Source organism: Saccopteryx leptura, chromosome 2 (genome assembly GCF_036850995.1).
Source record: "Saccopteryx leptura isolate mSacLep1 chromosome 2, mSacLep1_pri_phased_curated, whole genome shotgun sequence".
Classification (NCBI taxonomy): Eukaryota; Metazoa; Chordata; class Mammalia; order Chiroptera; family Emballonuridae; genus Saccopteryx; species Saccopteryx leptura.
In genome coordinates this window covers 191,260,506-191,281,818 of record NC_089504.1, presented here as the reverse complement: position 1 = coordinate 191,281,818, position 21,313 = coordinate 191,260,506, and the positions used below count along the sequence as shown (strand labels likewise).

The 21,313-nt window shown below is 34.9% G+C and overlaps 1 protein-coding gene across 1 annotated transcript in view; it reads left to right on the top strand.

The window, feature by feature from the left end:
• The window catches only part of LEKR1 (leucine, glutamate and lysine rich 1), a 226,561-nt gene that overhangs the window by 70,119 nt on the left and 135,129 nt on the right, over positions 1-21,313 (top strand). The window contains 2 exon segments of the mRNA XM_066363543.1: positions 315-434; positions 5,291-5,466. Of these exon segments, the coding sequence (XP_066219640.1) occupies positions 315-434; positions 5,291-5,466 (296 nt within the window).

The following is a 21,313-nucleotide window of genomic DNA, read 5'->3' as shown; positions in this document are numbered from 1 at the left end:
ATATTTAATTAGTATCATATTCAAATAAAACTACATGCTCATTTTAAAAAATTCAAATGGTATAAAAGATGGAGAATAAAAGTTATGCCTCCCTTCAATATTTTTTGCCTTTCCCCTGCCCATCAATTCTACTGTCCGTCCTGGGGTAATGGATATTTGATATGTGTCTCTCCATACTTTTTCTATATATTCATTTAGCATATATAGAGATGCATAGTTTTTTTATTTATTTTTATTAAAAGTGTATTTATATATTAATTTGAGAAAGTACTCATGAGGGAATATTTAGGCTTGTTGTTTGTTTATATTTTTAGAATCCAAGCTGAAAGCATGCAGTTAAAAAGTCAGCAAAATGAATTTCAGAGAGTAAAGAAAGAATTGAGTCATTTGCAACATGAGTTAAAAATTAAACAGAGACAATCACAAGTCTTCAGGTAAGAGTAAATATTTGAAAATTATAAAAATTGAAAAGATGCATTGAATACAACTATAAATATCCAAACACAATATAGTAGTATAGTTTCTGTATTTGATGTGGTTGAAAAAAGTTGAAATAACTTCACTTTTTTAAATTTTTTTTACCATTATCACAACTGAATAGTTTTAGCAATAAAGTTTAAATCAGGAAAACACATTGTTTTTATTCTGCAGTACATTTAGATAAAAAACACAGTAATCAATACATTTTCCTTTCGACCAATATTTCTTGATGTATTTGATCCTCTGGAACAGAACTTTCTAAATATAATAGCAATGAAACTGCTAAACTTAGAAATCTCCAACATAAATGGTCTTAATTGTGATTTTATATAACCTTTGGAGGGTTTATAATACCTAAAGTAAAACCTAGTGTTCTAAAAAAACTAGAAAGTACATTTTCTTTTCTATCTCTGAAAAGAGAATTGAATATATAGAAAATATCAGAAAGAATGAAATTTTGAATTGAGTAACTTTTAACTCTTAGAAAAAGGAAATAAATTAAATGACCATTACAAGTAGACACAGATTCAGAGTGACTAAAAAAATATGCCTGATGAATATATTTTAAATGTTAGGTTCTTTTTATTTTTTTCAGTCTACTACCTATTGCAAGAACATTGTTCTGTTAAAAAAATAATTATCTGGGCTGATAATTTTCATACTCTGGTGGTAAGCTGTTGGTCAGACCAAATGTCTTGCACATAGATGATGCTCAATAAATAATCTTTGAATAAATGAACGAGTCTACTCAAAACAGATGACCATTTCTGTCCTCAAAAACCTTTTCTGCCATTCCCTAGAGATCTGATACTGAACCCACAGGGTACCTACCGCCCAGGAGAACCTAGCTGTTCATTTTAGGCTGGTCAGTATTCAAGCTTGGCTCCTACAATAGCATTGGCCCACATCTGCTACGTCACCTGTGTTTACTTTTAGAAGATTCCTAGTGTGAATCTTTCATAAATTGTTTGAAATATAAAGTGCTTATTTTTTAATTTTTCTTACTTGTAATTTTATCTACACTGTCAGTCTGAAAATTCCTGCTAACTCCTCTAATCTCTCCCAGCTTGCTCAGTTTATTAATTCTTCCAGCCATTTTCTCTGATTTTTCCCAATTATTTTCTGGTTTTACTTTTTTTTCTAGCCTTGATCCCATAGTGCAGGGGTCGGAAAACTTTTTGGCTGAGAGAGCCATGAATGCCACATATTTTAAAATGTAATTCCATGAGAGCCATACAATGACCAGTATACATTACGCATTATCCAATAAAAATTTGGTGTTGTCCCAGAGGACAGCTGTGATTGGCTCCAGCCTCCTGCAACCATGAACATGAGTGATAGGAAATGAATGGATTGTAATACATGAGAATGTTTTATATTTTTAACGTTATTTTTTTTATTAAAGGTTTGTCTGCGAGCCCGATGCAGCCATTCAAAAGAGCCACATCTGGCTCGTGAGCCATAGGTTCCAGACCCATAGTGAAATTGCCTGACATTTTCTTGAAATAGTTTTATTGAGGCATAATTGCTTACCATAAAGTGGCAGTGCAATAATTTTTAGAAAACTTACTTTTCTACATCCAGTATTAGAACATTTGTGTCATCCCACGAAGATCTTCATGCCATTTGCATTTAATGTCTGCTCTTACCACCAGTTCTAGGCAATCTTCCTTCCATTTCTATTTCAGGTATATGGAGTATATGCTATGTGGTCTTTTACATTAGGCTCCCATTACTGTTTTGGAGGTTCATTCATGTTGTATCATGTGTCAGCACTTTGTTTATTTTTATTCTTAATAGTTTCCATTGTGTGGATATGCCACATTTTACTTAATCATTTACCAGTTGAGGGACTTTTGGATTGTTTCCACTTTATACTTCTGAATAATACTGCTCTAAAAATCTACATACAAGTCTTTGTGTGGTTGCATGTTTCATTTCTTTCGAGTAAGTTCCTAAGTGTAGCATTACTGAAACGTATGGTAAATTTAAATTTAACTTTTTAAGAAAGTGCCAAACTATTTTTATGTGGCTGCATCATTTTATAGTCCTACAGAAATGAGGATTATAATTTCTCTGAGTTCTTGTCAACACTTCTTATTGTCTGTCTTTTTTTAAATTAATTAATTTATTTGTTTATTTATTTATTTTTACAGAGACAGAGAGTGAGTCAGAGAGAGGGATAGACAGGGACAGACAGACAGGAACGGAGAGAGATGAGAAGCATCAATCAATCATTAGTTTTTCATTGCGCATTGCAACACCTTAGTTGTTCATTGATTGCTTTCTTATATGTGCCTTGACCGCGGGCCTTCAGCAGACCTAGTAGCCCCTTGCTGGAGCCAGCGACCTTGGGTTCAAGCTGGTGGGCTTTTCCTCAAACCAGATGAGCCCACACTCAAGCTGGTGACCTCGGGGTCTAGAACTCGGATCCTCTGCATCCCAGTCTGATGCTCTATCCACTGCGCCACCGCCTGGTCAGGCTTGTCTGTCTTTTTTATTGTAACTATTCCAGTGGGTGTGACATGGTATCTCACTGTGGCTTTGGTTTGTGTTTCCCAAATGACCAATGGTGTTGAGTACCTTTTCGTGTGCGTATTGACCATTTACATAGTCATTTGGTGAAATATCCATTAGAACTATTTCCTAGTTTTTCATTGGTTTTCTTAATATAGGATAGTAAGAGTTCTTTATATGTTTTAGGTGAGATCCTTTATTTGAAATATGATTTGTAAATATTTTCTCCCAGTCTATGGCTTAGTTTTTATTTTTGTAATGGTCTCTTTTGATGAGCAAAAGTTGTTATTTTTAATGAATAAAATTTATCAGGCCCTGGCTGGTTGGCTCAGCGGTAGTGCATTGGCCCACTGTGTAGAAGTCCCAGGTTCAATTCCCAGTCAGGGCACACAGGAGAAACAACCATCTGCTTCTCCACCCCTTCCCCCATCTCTCTCTTCCCCTCTGGCAGCCATAGCTCAAATGCTTTGAGAAAAGTTGGCCCCAGGTACTAAGGATGGCTCCATAGCCTCACCTCAGGTGCTAAAATAGCTCATTTGCTCAAGCAACAGAGTAGTGATCCAGACAGGAAGAGCATGGCCTCGTAGGGGGCTTGCTGGGTGGATCCTGGTGGGGGCACATGCAAGAGTCTGTCTCTGCTTCCCTGCCTCTCACTTAATAATAATAATAATTAAAAAATTATATAAAATAAAATTTATTAATATTTTCTTTAAAAGATTGTGGTTTTGATAATGTATCTAAGAACTCTGACTAACCAAAGGTCACAAAGATTTTCTTCTGTTTTTTTTTTAAGTTCTATAGTTTTATTTATTACATTTAGGTCTATGATCTATTTTGAGTTAACTTTTATGAATGATGTGTGGTAAGGATCTAAATTCATCTTTATTCATGTGAATGTTCAATTGTTCCAGCATCATTTGTTAAGTTTATTCTTTCCTTATTGAATTGCCTTGATGCTCTTACCTAAAATCAGTGCACCATAAATCTAGGGAATTATTTCTTGACTTGATTCAGTTGCATTCACCTATTTGTCTATTCTTATGTCAGTACCACACTCTCTTGAATTCTGTAGTTTTGCCATCCTGACAAACCATTCTGCTCTGTAGCTTCCTCTTTGTCTTCTTGCTGCCTCAGTCAGTGTTCTTGATTGTTGGTACTGCATAATCCCCCATTTACTCCCTTTTCTTCACTGTTCAGTTCTTTCCTTCCTGACACCTCTTTCTGAGATCACCAAATGCTCCCTAATACCAGATACAATGGACACTGTTCGCCTTTATCTGGGCCTTAACACTAACCACTACTTTCTTCTTTAAATTTTCTTATCCCATGGCTTTTCTGATAGTATTATTTTGTTTTTTCTTCTAACTCACTGGTTGTGCCTTCCTAGTGTTCTTTGAGGGGTTCTTTTCTGTTTTAGTCCCATAAATGTTAGTGTTGTCCAGTGTTTTATCCTCAGCACTTCTCACTTCTTCATTCCTCCAACTGAGTGATCTATTTTATTTATTTATTCATTTATTTGCCAATATGTGTTGAGGCCATACTCTGTGATAAGTACGGTGCTAGATGCTAGGGAGATTGTGATGAACAAGACAGATATAATGATAGTATCTATGTCATAGGTCTTAGTCTATTCAGGGAGATAAATATTAGCCAAATAATTACAGTCTCAGGGCTTCATTCATCATCTTTTTGGTGATAAGTCCTAGGTCTATGTCTGCATCTTGCTTGCTTATTAGACAAATTATAGCCAAGACATCTGAAGTTAAAAAAAAAATAAACCACTGCGATTACTTTCAGCTATGGCATTTCATGAACAAAAGCACTGGATCCGTCACTTTTAAAGGTTTTGTTTATCATCACACCAAGTTTTAAATTGCCTGTAGAACCATGATATGCAGGAAGAATGCTACCTAAGAATCTCATTTAGGCTCTATGACTAAGCTACTTTTGATCTAATTTTTTTCATTAAATTTTTGCTGTTAAATTAATTTTAAAAGATTAATAGAGTAAATGTGTATAAAATAGTTATCAATCTTTATGTTAAAATGATAATACAATGGAAATGAATTAGAATAACCACACACCTCAGTTTTTCTGGGATATTTCCAGTTTACATCTGTCATCTCAGCAAAATACAGATAGCACCTCTTTCACTCTCAAAATTGTCTCCATTATACAGTAGAGTATATGGTCACTCTAAATCCATTTTTCAAAGAAAACTATTTTTTCAAAGAGATATTTGTTATTATGCTTGTTATTTTTAAAAATTCTGGGTTTTTTTACTACCTTACAGTGAAAGATTGATGGAGTACAAATATTTCTGGAATAAGACTCTTTCATTATTTACTTTTACTAAAAGGGAGCTAACCAGTATTAAAAATGAAATATATGATCATTTTCAAAACTGGACTTCACTGAAAGGAGAAATTTTTCTTCAAATGAAATCCATAAGTGAAACAGCCCTGACAGGTTTGTTATATGCATGTAGAACATAATTGTCTTTTTGCTTTGTAAGTAGTACATCATAAGTAATGAAATAGTGATATTTTATTTTATGTGATGGGGCTTATGGTTAACTTTTGAATCTATTATTGGCTGACCTATTGGTCATTATGATATACTGAAACCCTGAAATTCAATAAATATGGGCTGATCTAAGATAAGCTATTATACATCTATTCTTGAGCTGTGGCTGGATGTCTGGTTATTCATGTTAAATGTACCAATTTACATTTTAAAACTTTTTCTCCTGTTAATGCCTAAGTAGCTCAAATTAGATCAGCCTCCCCACAGATAACAATGATAAATTCTGGACAGAATAACTTCCTAAAAACACCATAGACTGACCAAGCCCAGGCACATATGGAGGGAATGTCAAAAATTGATAGAAGGCATACCAGTAAGTGAAAAAAGCCAATCTGAAAGTCTATATTGTGAAATTCTAACTAAATGGCATTTTGGAAAAGGCAAAACTGGAATTGGGCTTTAAAGGTATCAGTGATTGCCAGGGTTGGAGGAAGGGTTGAATAGGTAAAACACAAAGGATTTTTAGGGCAGTGAGTATTTTGGATGATACCATAATGATGGATACATGTCATTATACATTTGTCAAAACCCGTAGAATGTACACCAAGAGGGAATCTTAATGTACTAGATTTGGGGTGATAATAATTTGTCTATAGAGTTTCATTGATTATAAGAAATTTGCCACTCTGGTACAGGATGTTGATGATGGGGGAGGCCATGCATGTATTGGGGCAGGGATTATGTGGGCATTCTCTACATTTGGCTTATTCTTGTTATAAATGTAAAACTGATATGAAAACAAATATATTTAAAAATGTTTTAAATTTTTAAAATTTCATTCTTTTTTGACCTAAAACTTTAAAAAATTTATTGTGTTGACTTGGTTTCAAGTGTCCCATTAAATATACGTATATTTAAAAAATGTTTAAAAAAATGTTTTTAAAATTAAAACAAGGTAATGCTATTGAAGGAATTACCTGTTTTATTTTTATTTTTGGTTTTTAAAACTATTAGATTGAGGGAAGATACAGAATGTTCCATGCAGTAAAGCTAAAACTCTGACTGAAATCTGTAGTCTTTTTGGCTTAAAGACTGGAAGGACAGAGATCAAAGTAGCCTCAGCCTCTGAGAAGTAAAGGATATCCCAGAAAATACATAGAGAAGTGGAGCTCAGGTTTTGCATATAAACACTTTCCAAGTCTTACTTATGCCTGTAATACATGTTCACAAGAAATACTCTAAGCCAGTGATTTTCAACCAGTATGCTACAGCAGGCATAGAGGGGTGCTACAAGAATTTTTAAAACCTGCAATACCTGACTGTTTAGTCAGGGATATAGCCTGTTTTCCTGTAGATTGTAAAATTTAAAAAATGACAACAGCTAACACAACAATAGCCATCCAGAATGAATCATAATTATACTCAGTTTTTTTGTCAGATTAGCAAAAATATATTTTTTGGTGTGTCACAAAACTTTAGTAATTAGTTTATTTGTGCCACCAGTTGAAAAAAATTGAAAATAACTGCTCTAAGCAGCCCAGCTAAGGCTAAAATAACTGATATTTTACCTGTCACTTACCTCATGGAAAACAGATTTTACAGTTTAAGTTCAGCCAAATTAACTGCTTGTTAAAACAAAACAAAATATATAAAATCAGTGCTCTTTAGAGAAACATAACAGAATCCAGAGTCTCCATAAAATAACATCCACAATATTCATGATACAGTCCAAAAGTACTTCACCTGGGAAGATATAGGGAAATATAGCTCATAATTAAAAGAATAGATGGAGACCAATCTTGAATTGATCCAAATGATATAATTAGCTGGCCAGAATTTCAAATCAGCTATTAACTGACATAAAGCTATTTAATGACCTAAAGGAAAATAAGATGGTAATGAATGGAAAGGTAGAAAATTTCTCAGCAAGAAAGTATTAAAAATTGTAAATTCAAGAATTGAAAAATGTAGTATCTGAAAATAAAAGTTTACTGGATGTACTTTCATAATATATTGTAACTGAAGAAAAAAGAACTTGAAAATAGGTCAATAGAAATTATTTGGGCCCTGGCCGGTTGGCTCAGCGGTAAAGCGTCGGCCTGGCGTGCGGGGGACCTGGGTTCGATTCCCGGCCAGGGCACATAGGAGAAGCGCCCATTTGCTTCTCACCCCCCCTCCTTCCTCTCTGTCTCTCTCTTTCCCTCCTGCAGCCAAGGCTCCATTGGAGCAAAGATGGCCCGGGCGCTGGGGATGGCTCCTTGGCCTCTGCCCCAGGCGCTAGAGTGGTTCTGGTTGCAGCAGAGCGATGCCCCGGAGGGGCAAAGCATCGCCCCCTGGTGGGCAGAGCGTCGCCCCTGGTGGGCGTGCCGGGTGGATCCCGGTCGGGTGCAAGCGGGAGTCTGTCTGACTGTCTCTCCCCGTTTCCAGCTTCAGAAAAATACAAAAAAAAAAAAATTATTTAATTTGGAGAGATATAATAAACATTGAAAAAAATGAACAGAGTTCCAGGGTCCTCGGGAAGGATTAAAATGCACCATAAAATGATAAATATGGGCAAATAAAAAGAAACATTTTCCCTTGAGGTTTAAAAAAATTCATATTCTAGCCCTGGCCAGTTGGCTCAGTGGTAGGGCATTGGCCCAGCGTGTGGATGTCCTGAGTTCAATTCGCGGTCAGGGCACACAGGAGAGCACCCATCTGCTTCTCCACCCTTCCCCCCTCTCATTTCTCTCTTCTCCTCTCCTCCTGCAGCCATGGCTTAATTGGAATGAGTTGGACCCAGGCGCTGAAGATGGCTCCTTGGCCTCCACCTCAGGCACTAAATAATGGCTCCAGTTGCAGTGGAGCAAGGGCCCCAGATGGGCAGAACATCACCCCTTAGTGGGCTTGATGGGTGGGTACTGGTTGGGTTGCATGAAGCAGTCTGTCTCTGCCTCCTGTCCTCTCACTAAAATAAATAAATAAATAAATAAATAAATAAATAAATAAATAAAAATTCATATGCTCATTTAAAGTAAGAATTATAATATTGTGGGATTTATAAAGTATGTTGCTCTAACATATGACAACAAGACCATAAAGGATGGCAGGAGGGGATAAATAGAGCCACATGGTTGCACTATGTGTATATATTGTGTGAAGTATTCAATATTCATTTTATGTAGACTAAAAAGTTAAGTGTGTATAATTTGTAGAGCAACCACTAAAAAATAAGCACAAAAAATACAGCTAGAAAACTAATAAATAAATCAAAAGGTAACTCTTTAAAAAGTATTTAAACAATGAAGAATATCACCTGACTCTAGTAAGATTTATTATAAAGTTACAGTAATCAAAGTACTGGCTTACAGATTAACAATACATCAATAGAACAAAGTCACCTGGATATTGGTCCCTACTTATATGACCATTATCTTTTGATAAAGACATAAAGCAATCCAGTGGGAAAAAGAAAATCTATCACTAAGTTGTGCTGTAACAACTGAATACTCATACGGGAAAACATACCTCAACCTCTACATCACATATTACAAAAAATTAATTCAAAATATATTATAGATCTAAATATAAAAGCTAAAACTGTAAAAGAAGAAACATAAGAAAATGTCTTCATAAATTGGTAGTAAATAAAAGTTTTTTGGTTAGAACACAGAAGAACTACAGAAGAATAAAAATGGATGAGTTAAACTTAATCAAAATTAAAAACTTTTCATCAAAATGTACCATTAAGAAAATGAATGGATAAGCCACAGACAGAAAAAATACTAAAAAAAAAAAAATGTGGCAAAGGACTGCTGTTCAGGTTGCATGTCAATAATAAAAGGACAAACATCCATTCAAAAATGGCCAAATATTTGATGAAACACTTCACACGGAAAAATACACAAATAGTCAATAAGAACAAGAAAATGTGCTCCACACTATCAGTCATAAGGGAAATGCAAATGTCACCAGTACATACCCACCAGACTAGTTAAAGTGAAAGAGACTGACAACATAAACATTGGTAAGGAAGGAAAGCAACTGGAACTCTGACAAACTGATGAATGTATAAAATGCTATAACCACTTTAAGAAAAAAATGTGATGTGTTTTATAAGACTAATGATACCTCTATCTCATAACTGAAATTCTTCTTTTTGGATTTATACCCCCTGAAAATGAAAATACATGTCCACAAAAATATTTGTATAAGAATATTCAGCACCTGTATTCAAGCTTTATTTAAAATAGCCATAACCTGGATAAAACCCAGAAGTAAATCAACAGAATTGACTATCAAAAAACAAAACAAAACAAACCTGAATTATGAACTATAGAATGAATTGCAGATAATGCAATTAGCTTAGATAACCTGAAAAATAGTGTACTTCCTGAAAGTTAGCCTTATACAAATAATGCATATTGTTTATTTCATTTATATAATTTTCTAGAATAGGCAGAACTAATCTTCAGTGGAAAATAAATCAGAATGTTAATTATCTTGGAAGAGAGAATGACTAGAAAGAGGCACCAGGACACTTTCTGTGGTGATGTTAATGCTCTTTATTTTGGAAGGGATTTGGGTTACATGGTGGATGGATTTGTCAAAAAGTTTCTAATGGTATATTTGAGATTTGTGCATTTTTATAGGTAAATTATACTCAAATATTAGAAATTCATATATTGAATGCTAATTATTGACATGAATGCTGAATGAAGTGTTTAAGAGTGAAATATATTAGTGTCTGCAACTTATCTTGAAATGCAGGCCCTGGCTGGTTGGCTCAGCAGTAGAGCATCTCCCAGCATGGTGGAAGTCCCAGGTTCTATTCCCAGTCAGGGCACACAGGAAAAGTGACCATCTGCTTCTACACCCCTTCTCTTTCTGTCTCTTTCTCTCTCCCTGTCCTGCAGCCATGGCTCAAATAGTTTGAGCAAGTTGTCCCCTGGTGCTAAGGATGGCTCCATGGCTTTGCCGGAGGCACTGAAATAGCTGGGTTGCCAAAAAACAGAGCAGTGGCCCCAGATGGGTAGAGCATCCCTCTATAGGGGGCTTACTAGGTCGATCCTGGTCGGTTTGCATGCAGGAGGAGTCTGTCTTTCTGCCTCCCTGACTCCCTGCCTCTCACTTAATAAAAAAAATCCATAAAAATATTAAGAAGATAGATGGATAGTTATGTGATAAAGCAAGTATAGTAAAACATTAATTGAAGATTCTACGTGGTGTGTATATTTGTGTACACTGTATAATTCTTCCAACTTTTCTGTATGTTTTTCAATTTTTATAGTTAAATGTTAAAAAAATCATACAAGTTTAATTTCTTAATTTTATTATATAATATGTGCCTTCAGGAAATGAGTTTGTATATGGAAAAATTTTAAGAATTAAATTTATACAAATATAGGTGAGTATTATAACAACATTTTTCAAGTGGAAAAAATTTAATTTTTAATAGTTTACCTGTTAAAAAATAAAATATACTTCAAATATAATTATTTATACTTTATGTATGCACATGTTAATTATATTTATTATTTTTCCATTAGACTTTAAATTTTACATAGATGGTATATTTGTAGATATATGGTGAACTTGATTTTTAAAATTCAGTGATGTTTTTGAGATTAATATTAACATAAATAAATATTACACATAGGTTAATGTTTTAGTTCTCTCAGGGGCAGACATTGAATCAAAGATATGAGAACAGCCTGACCAGGCGGTGACGCAGTGGATAGAGCATTGGACTGGGACACGGAGTACCCAGGTTCAAAACCCCGAGGTCGCCAGCTTGAGCACAGGCTCATCTGATTTGAGCAAGGCTCATCAGCTTGATCCCAAGGTCTCTGGCTTGAGCAAGGGGTCACTCGGTCTGCTATAGTTCCCCAGTCAATGCACATATGAAAAAGCAATCAATGAACAACTAAGGAGCCGCAATGAAGAATTGATGCTTCTCATCTCTCTCCCTTCCTGTCTGTGTGTCCCTATCTGTCCTTCTCTCTGTTTCTCTCCGTCTCTGTCACAAAAAAAATAGGAGTTCAGATAGCTTATTTGGAAAGTGCAAGTAACTCAGGTATAGGGAAGGAAAGGCAATTATTGCAATGTATAACTGGAGCTTGATCCTGTGAGGAAACTCTTGAGAAGTGGTTTAAAACACATCTTAGAATTCCCCACTTAAGGAGTGAGGGAGCTTGGTATCAACTCCCAAGGGCTACTCCCAAGCATTGTAAATCCTTGGCACTTTGGCCTGCCATGTGGTGAGTAGTGCCACTTTCATGAGTTCCAGGGAAAACATTCCTTCAGCACAGAGATACAGATATTGGGAGTTGGAATTCAGTTAGAAGGACAATGAAAGGTCCAGGGGATGTAGGCAAGGCATTGACAGTGTCTGCTAAAGTTTTAATAATATAGATGTGCTTTACAGAATTGTTTTCATTATATAAATATACAGTTGACACTTGAACAACAGGCACTGATCCCCCATGCATTAAAAAATTCATGTATAACTTTTGACTTCCCCCAAACTTAAGTTTTCCCTTGGTATCCACTGTGGATAACAAAATGCTTATGTCCTCATATAAAAGTCACCTATTTATAAGTCCCCTATATAAAATGGCTTAGATCAGTGCATTAGTCAGTGCTGTACATCTGTGATCTCCTAACTGCAGACTGAAAACAGTACAGGTATTTACTGAAAAAAAATCCATGGATTGTACCTGTGCAGTTGAAACCCCTGTCATTCAAAGGTCAACTGTACTCTAGTTTAGGTCTCATTTTCATTGTTTAAACATTCATGTATATTTTTCTATGAATAGATGTTTTTGTTTCTTTCTGGTAAATACCTAGGAGTGGAGTGACTGAGTGACTTGGTAGGTTATATATATATATTTTTTAAAAACTTCCCAGTGGTTTTCCAAAGTGGTGGTTCTTTCAAATTCTTACCAACAATGTTTGAGAGTTCTAGTTGCTCCATATCCTCGTCAACACTTTGTATTGTCAGTATTTTTTTATTTTATGCATTTTAATCGGTATGTATAGAGGATATTAATCCCATTTCAAATAATCTTCCTAATAACTTCTCATTTTTGAGTGTCTTGTCACATTTTATTATAGAATATTTTCCTCATAGTGTTAGTAATGAATAACTCAATCATATCAGAATAGGAGAAGCATCAGCTCTACCAGTGTTTGTTTTTATTTGTGTTGCATTATTAGTATCTTCTCTATTCCATAATTTATTTATGGGTATTTTTTTAAGCTAACTGTCCACTTTAGGACTGTTAGTTTAGGTAAACTTTATAGGGACACATAGACTGCAATATATCACAGTAACAGAAAAAGCAAGGAGGAATAATATTCTTCCCTCAGAAAATCTCCCTCATTCACTGAATGTGACCTGTGGCTATGATTGTGTGATATGGACAGAGGGAGACACTTTAGGCTCCTGAAGTGGAGATTGGTCAAGGGTCTCCCAGTATAAGTAGTTGCCCTCTCATATGATTTAGGCCTGAGTTCAAATATCACCTCAGAGAGGCCTTTACTGACCACCCTTGTTAAAGTAGTCTTCCCTTACATGTCTTTATCCTATTTTGTTTCATTTCTGCTAACACTTATTGCTGTCAGAAATCTTATCCATTTACTGATTTATGTGTTTATTGCCAGTTTCCTCTTAGTAGGCTGTAATCTGAATGACAGGAATTTTCACTGTTTTGCTGAATACTATATTTCTAATGTTTTAAGAGAATTATGCCAGTCACATAGTAGGTGCTCAGAGACCACTGTGAAATGGAAGTGAAAGTACACCCAATTTTAATATCAAGATTACTGATAATATTGATGTTCTTTTTGTAAACCTCTGATTATTTTCTAAATGTTCCTCACAATGCTCAGATGTTACTTCGACACTCTGGGAAGAGGACATGAAGGGTGTGGAGAGGCCTTGTTCATGAGCTCAACTTGCCTGAGAGCCATGGCTTACTATCACTAGTAAAATTCTCAAGCTGACTTTTAAAGTTGTATTGAACTTATAAGGAGGCAAACACAAAAACTTAATAATTATTTTCCCCAATTCAAGTACCTTTAAATATTTTTTTCTGATAATAAACATAAAACAGCCTCAGTGTAAAACACAGAAAATACAGAAGTGCCAAGGAGAAAGTGGACATCATGTGCAAGCTCATTATATGGAGATAGCTACTATTGGAAAATTCAATTTAGTATAGAACTTTCTAAACATTTTTCTATGCATACGTACACACACAAACACACACACACACTTAATAATATATCATGGCAACATAGTCATTCTACTAACCATGTGTTGACATAGTATCTCATTATAAGAATGTATTTTAACTATTTAATCGGTTTTTTATTCATGGACATTTAGGTTGATCATAGTTTTGCTTTTATAAATAAGTCTTCAGTAATGCATTTTTATGATCTTGTACAAATTTTTAACATAATTTCTAAAAGTGGAATTGAGAGTCAAAGTGTATGCCCATTTTGCTTTTCAGTTACAAGTGACATTCCATTTTACATTTTACCTAACATGAGGAGACAGGCATTAGTTTTCAGCCCTTAACTTTACATTACCATTATAGTAAATCACATCACTTTTACATCAGAAGCAAGAGGGCTCTGTTCAGAGGTCACACTGTGTTGACTGGAGAAGCTCAGAGATGGAAAGACATGCACAGGACAGGATATTCAGTTCCCAAACAAGAGCTTAGTGACCATCACAGATAAGGTATGTGAAAATAATGCTATATGTAAGGATTTTTCTTCCTTTTAAAAAGCTCTCTCCTTACTAACTCAAAGATATCAGCACAAAGCCCTAGGCCTGGGGCACAGTTCTATAAACACACGCACGAGTTTGCAAAGCTCGGAGGTGCCAGTGCTTGCCTTTTCACAGTTTCTTTGATCCATTTGAATACATTTTGAGTTTAGCAGCAGCTCTAGTAAATATATAAACATGCCCATTTCACAACAGAATTTTAAGTAAATAACCAGTATCTTAAATTTAGATCAGAGAAAATAAACTGAGTGCAATGCTTTTAAAGATTAATTTTTGTAAATCTTGAGGGATGATCACATCTATACAAAAAAATGACCAAGAGCTTAGGAAGCGTATAGACCCACACTGTCCAATATGGTAGCTACCAGCCATGTGTGGCGATTGAGCACTTTAGATGTGGCTCTAGTCTCTTATTGAAATAGTAACATTTAGGGTATGTGGTGTTAAATAAAGTGCACTACTAAAATTAAGTTTATTTTCTTTTTACATTTTTAATGTGGCCACTAGAAAATTTTAAAGTACATATGTGGTTTGCAGTATAGCTCTGTTGGACAACATTGGTATAAATAGTGAATGAACTTTTTCACACTTTAAAAATGTTATAATTTCATTTTAATTTCATAACTATTTACAAAAGTTATAAGAACTTAATGTGAATTATAGCTGAAGAATATTTTAAACATTCACTCTCTTAATCTTGTTAATGTTTCCTTTTTTAATTGAATTTTACTTGGATGACACTGGCTAACACAATCATACAGGTTGCAGGTGCCCAGCTCCACAACACATCTCTGTGCACTGTGTGGTGTGTTCACTCCCAAGTCACGTCTTCACCCATACCATTTATCCCCTTATACTTTTCCACATCACCCCCTACTCAAAATCACCACATTGTTGTCCAGGTCCATTAGGTTATTTTTTGTTCTTTTTTGCTCTATCCTTCCACCAATGTTTTTTATTTCTAGTGTGTTGTCTTGACCAATTCAGCTTTTACTTCAGTTCATTAAACCAACTCAAAGTCAGTAATTTCAACTTGAGGTAGAAATCAGGAAGAACCTGGAAGGGACTGTAGGTTTCTTGGTAGCTTAGCTCTTTTACAAACCGAGTGTGTCTGCACCAGCCTGTGCTGGCCTCTTTATTGTTGTGGGTTTCAATTCTTAAATTCTTAAAGCTATATAGGAATTCTAAGAGCAGGGCTTTAAAGCCAGAGAGCCAAATTTCTCATCATGACTATCACAAAAACCTCTGAGCCTCTTGTCCCCATCTGTAAAATGAAGAAATATGCACACTTGTGTGCACACACACGCACACGCACACGCACACATAGGCACATACAACAATACAACAATATGCCTAGCACACACACACACACATAGGCACATACAACAATACAACAATATGCCTAGCACAATAAGGAATCAAGGTGTGATTATTTTATTCTAAAGTCCATGTTCCTTCTGCTCTATTAAATTATCATTTATTCTATATGCTTCGTAGGCTCATTGTGGTGGCTTGTAGCCCTAAGGGAATAAAATTAATGCTCTTTACCTATTATTTAAATAGATGTGTGTATACATACATGTTTAATTTTAATTAAAAAAATTTAAATATATATATTTAGACCCACATAAATTAGCCGAACTGATCGTTGACAAAGGTGCCCAAGCAATTCAATGGAGGAAGGATAGCCTGGCATTTCAACAAATGGTACCAAAGGGCTTGAATATCAACAGACAAAAGAAAACAACAAAATGAACTTGCCCTAAAACTCACACCTTATGCAAAAATTAACTCAAAATGGATCACAGACTTAAATGAATAATATAAAACTATAAAGCAAGAAAATCTTTGGAATCTTGTATTCTTGGACTTGAACTAAAAGCATGATTCATAAAAGGAAAAATTGATAAATAGTACCTCAACAAAATTTAGAAGTTTGCTCTGTGAAGGACCCTATTAAGAAGATGAAAAGACAAGTTACAGATTTGGAGAAAGTATTTGCGAACCATATATTCAATGAGGACTTGTATCTATAATATATTTTTAAAAACTGAAAACTTTACATTTTATAAAACAGTCCACTTAGGAAATGGGCTAAATATATGGGCAAAAATTTCACTGAAGAGGATATACAGATGGCAAATAAGCACACAAAAAATGTTCAACATAATTAGCTAATGAGAAATTATATATAAAACCATAGTGGAAGGTTACTATACACCTGTTAGAATATCTAAAATTTTAATTAACCAATACCAAGTGTTAGCAAGAATTGGAGAAACTAGGTCACTCAACATTGCTGGTAAGAATGTAAAATGGTGTAACCATTCTAGAAAATAATTTTCTAATTTCCTTTAACACCACATAACTCATCAATTGTAACTTGGGCATTTATCACAGAAAAATGAAAACCTATATTCACACAAAAACCTGTACATAATTATTCATAACAGCTTTATTCATAATGGCCCAAAGTGGAAATAACTCAAATTTCCTTCAATGGATAAAGGACAAACTGTGCTATATCCACACAATGGAACTAATCAACAATAAAAGGGAACAAATTAATACATGCTCAATGAAACTATGCTCAGGGAAAAAAACCAGTCTCAAGAAAATTATATATTATATGAGTCTATTTATGTAGCATTTTAAAAATTGAGGTAACATTATAGAGATGGAGAACAGATTAGTGGCTGCCTGGGATTAGGGATGGTGTAGATAGGAGTAGGTATGGTTCTGAAAGGGTGGCAGGAGGCAGCTTTGTGCTGATAGAACAATGCATTTTGATTGTGTTGGTAGTTGTATGAAGCTCATATGTAATAAAATTGCAAACACACACATACACACAGATGAGGGTGTGTATAACTGGTAAAATCTGAATTAGCTTTGTGGATTGTATTACTGTTAGTTTCCTGGTTTCGACAGTGTACGATAATTATACAAAATGTCAACATGGGGGGAGGTGGAGTGATGGTGTCACAGATTTCCTTATACATTTCTTTGCAACTTCTTATAAATCTGTAAGTATTTCAAAATAAAAAAGTTTTTAAAAATCTACAGTATTTTATGATCCCTTTATATTAAATGTAGTCTCTGAGGTTTATATATATTATTGCAATAAAACTATATAAAGTCATGTGGGTTTATGGTAACACAGAAGGTAACATCAGTATACCTTGGCAATAAAGTTACAGAGGTTTTCTAAAAATATAATTACCTAATATAATTTTAAATTCATTTGACTAAGCTAACAGAACCAAGAACAGCAGAAAAAATCTTATCAAGGCAAAGAAATTGAGTATATGAGATTAATACTGATAATTGTACATGCATTAGCTAGCAAATTATATATCACATTCTAAAAACAAAAAGCACTACTAGTGTGACAGTGAATTTTGCCAATATTACAAACACTTTAAATAACAAATACTTTAAAAAAAACCCAGCTTCTGTTTGTGATCTGTATGGCTATATCTTGATGTTATGAGTTTACTGTGCATGGCATAGTTCTTCATTTGAGAAGTAGATATAAAACAAAACTTGAAACACTATTATAAGAAGTAAAATAAACTCTGAGTTCCTCTGTCCTAACACAATTGTTTCATTTTATCTTCTCCCCATGTTTATGTATTTTTACATATTTATACTTACAATGTAAATTTCAATAAGTAGTCTAAAATATACCACTAATGGCTGAAATGTGCCCTCTTTAAATTCATATGTTGAATTTCTAGTCCCTCACATTACAGCTCTATTTGGAGTTAAAGTCCTTTAAGTAATTATGAAATTTAAATGGGTGGGCTCTAATCCAGTATGACTAGTGTCCTTATAAGAAGAGGAAATTTGGAAACACATACAGGGGAAGATGATGAGAAGACAGGGAGAAGATGATCACCCATAAGCCAAATGGAACAGTTTGGAACAGATCCATTTGTTCGTTATGGTCCTCAGAAGAAACCAACCCAGCTGACACCATGCTCTCAGACTTCTAGCCTTCAGAACTGTGAGAAAATAAATTTCTATTGGTTAAGCCACCAGAGTTAAGTTCTAGACTATCATACCTTGTTACAGCAGCCCTTGCAAACTAATAAATATAGTAAATGTTACATCACAGGAGACAGACCACAGCAAACCCAAAGTGAATTTTATAAGTTTTATTGCAAACCTGCGCAGGTACTGCAGGCAACCCACGCAAGGAAACACTGCAGCCCCGAGCTTCTAAAATGGCTCCTTTTTAAAGGGTGGCTAGCTAGGCTGAGCAAGCAAGCAGCGTTTACAAGGGCGGGAGAGGAGCGATTAGCTGACCTTATTCTTGGCTAAGTCTCTAGGGCTTCCTGGATGTTGGGTACATAGAGTTCTGTGGAAAATATTGCTACATTTCTAATGGTTGTTTATCTTTTTTTCCTCCAGCCATTTACTGGATGTACTCAGTTTTCATGGCTGGTGGCCTGCACTGCTTGTCCTAAGATGTCACAGTAAACTTCATACACATTCTATAACATTATTCAGATACTTGAAAAGATTTTCACATTAAAATAAATTTAGATTTTAAAATCAAAGTCCAAAACAAACAGTATTCCTAGAAAAAGGCATTGCTAAATATCTCCTTATTGACAAAGTATGCAAAGTATGCTGAATATTAAATTGCAGATATGAGTGAAATATTTCCCTTTTTTAATGAGTGAGCATCACTTTATAGAATCAATATTTTTAACTTTAAATGTTCATTGATTAGGTTTTCTTAACCCAGAGCGTACCTATTCAATAAAAGAAATTTCAGAAAAAAAGTAATAATACAACAAGGCAGAATATTTTAACAAGTGTGGACGCATTTTGTTTTTACTCTTAAAATAGCTACTATTGAATAGCCCTTGAACTTTTAGAACTCAAGTCCTGAATTAGGCTTAGAAGTGCTGTCCACATTTTTCATAAAATAGATGAAATTAGATAAAGAGGTCTATTTGCTTAACCTATTAAAAATGTTTGCTTTCTATATATGTGTGTATTTACTGCCTGACCTGACATTAAACAATCTGGGGCTCAAAATGTTTGCCCCTGCAGTGAAGGGTGAGCTGAGGCAAGCATGGATTCAGGACCTGCAACTAGTGGTAGCACCAGGAACTATGTAGAAGCTTTGCTCAGTAATGCCTTTACTTCTTTAGTAGGTATTTATTGAGCTCCTATTAACTCTAGGATATTGTAGTAGAAATTATGGAGATAATAAAAAATGAGTAAGTTATTACCTCTGGCCTAAAATGACTTATAGTCCAATAGGAGATCACATGTATGCATATGATAGAAATGGTATAGATTTTCAGGCGGGCAGCATAGGAGCCATGGTAGGCCTAATGTTTGAGGTTAGGTGGACCTCCTTCATGGGTGGTGCTGAAACAGGGAAAGAACAAGGTGGGAACAATGACCAGAATAGGCTGGTCTGGTGGAGATCATAGTTTCTGAACTCCAGATTGGGATACATGACTGTCAAGCATGAAATTGTATTAATGATGAAAATAGGATTGAATATTGGACACCAGGATTACCATATGGAGCTGCAGTTTGCCTTGAGAGAATTAATTCACCTCCCTTGAGTCTACTCTCTTAATTTCATATTAGAAAAATTGAAGCTCCTGTTAGTTTTGAAATCTTGCTGTACTTTTTTATGTGTTATAATATATTTGACAAATGAATCTGTACTGCAGATTCTTATTCTTTTAATGTCAGACAAAAAGTCATGTTGACACGAGTACAGTAGTTATTTTAGAGAGAGGCAGCAGTGTACACTAACAAGAGTCAGCCTGCTAACCCTAGCAACATTATTCTGGCAAATGATAAACAAGTGACAGCATGTGCTCCTCTGCAGTGTCACTGTGACTTAAACATAGATGGGTACAGTTAGAGGAAAGTACAGTTTATTCAGTCATAAGCAGCTACCTTTATGGCTATACAAATACCCAAGAAGAGTTCTTAGGTCTACAGAGAAATTATAATGTTCTTTCCCAGCTTAATGTACTAGTGTGTTAGTTTTTCTCACACAAATGTATGTATATTTATAAGTTTTTAGATGTGTTTAGCTATTTTTAGAAAAAATACTGCTATAGGAATATGTTCTGTGATTATGTAATGTATTATAATTACTGGAACATGGTAGACCTCAATTTATTTGGTTCCTGCCAATTTATTTCTACAGGCTTTCTATTTTAAGCAGGAGTTACAAGTGAAGAAGGTACCAGAGCCTATGTGCTCATGACCTAGGTGTGTCTTACATGCCACTTTTTCTTCTGGATAAATGTTTCCCCACAGAAAGACATTTTGCTTTTCCCTCCTTAAACCACGTTCCTGATTCTGCTTAGCCCCATCTTTTAAGACATGCCCTGGTCTCTGTGCCCTGTTCTAGTATACTGCTTTACTTCTCAGTGACCACTTGCTTGCCATTTTGCCTCTGCTGCCATCTCTGTCCTGTTGATCTCTACTTTTGGTTTTCATTGGCCCATGTGGCTGCTATTTTTGCAGCAATGGCTCCAAGACCAATAAACCAAGACAACTTTCTTTGACATCTAATCACACACTACACCCATCATGTGGCCCAGAATGACCTAGGCAAGGAAAGGAATACCAAGTGAACTCTCTGGACAAGCAGGCTGTCCAGACTTTCACCTACTCATCATTTCAATTCATTGTGTTTGTGCATTTTTTTTACTATTTTATCATTCTTATGTGCATTTGTATATTTTAACAGTGTGGTTTAAGGCAGCAGTGCTAAAAACGCTGATGAAGGGAGAACTTGTTAATTATTCTGAAGGATAACACGCTACAGCATTTCTCATGAAATTATATAAAATTACTACAGTTAAACCTTCATAATGCTGTGAAGGCATATTTTTATTAAATTTAATATAAATAGCTAGTAATGAAAATTTATTACTATGATGAAATTCTGGTCTCATTTTCAGGGCACAGAGTATTATTAAAATCATTAAGATATATTAACTAATACTATGTCCATAAATC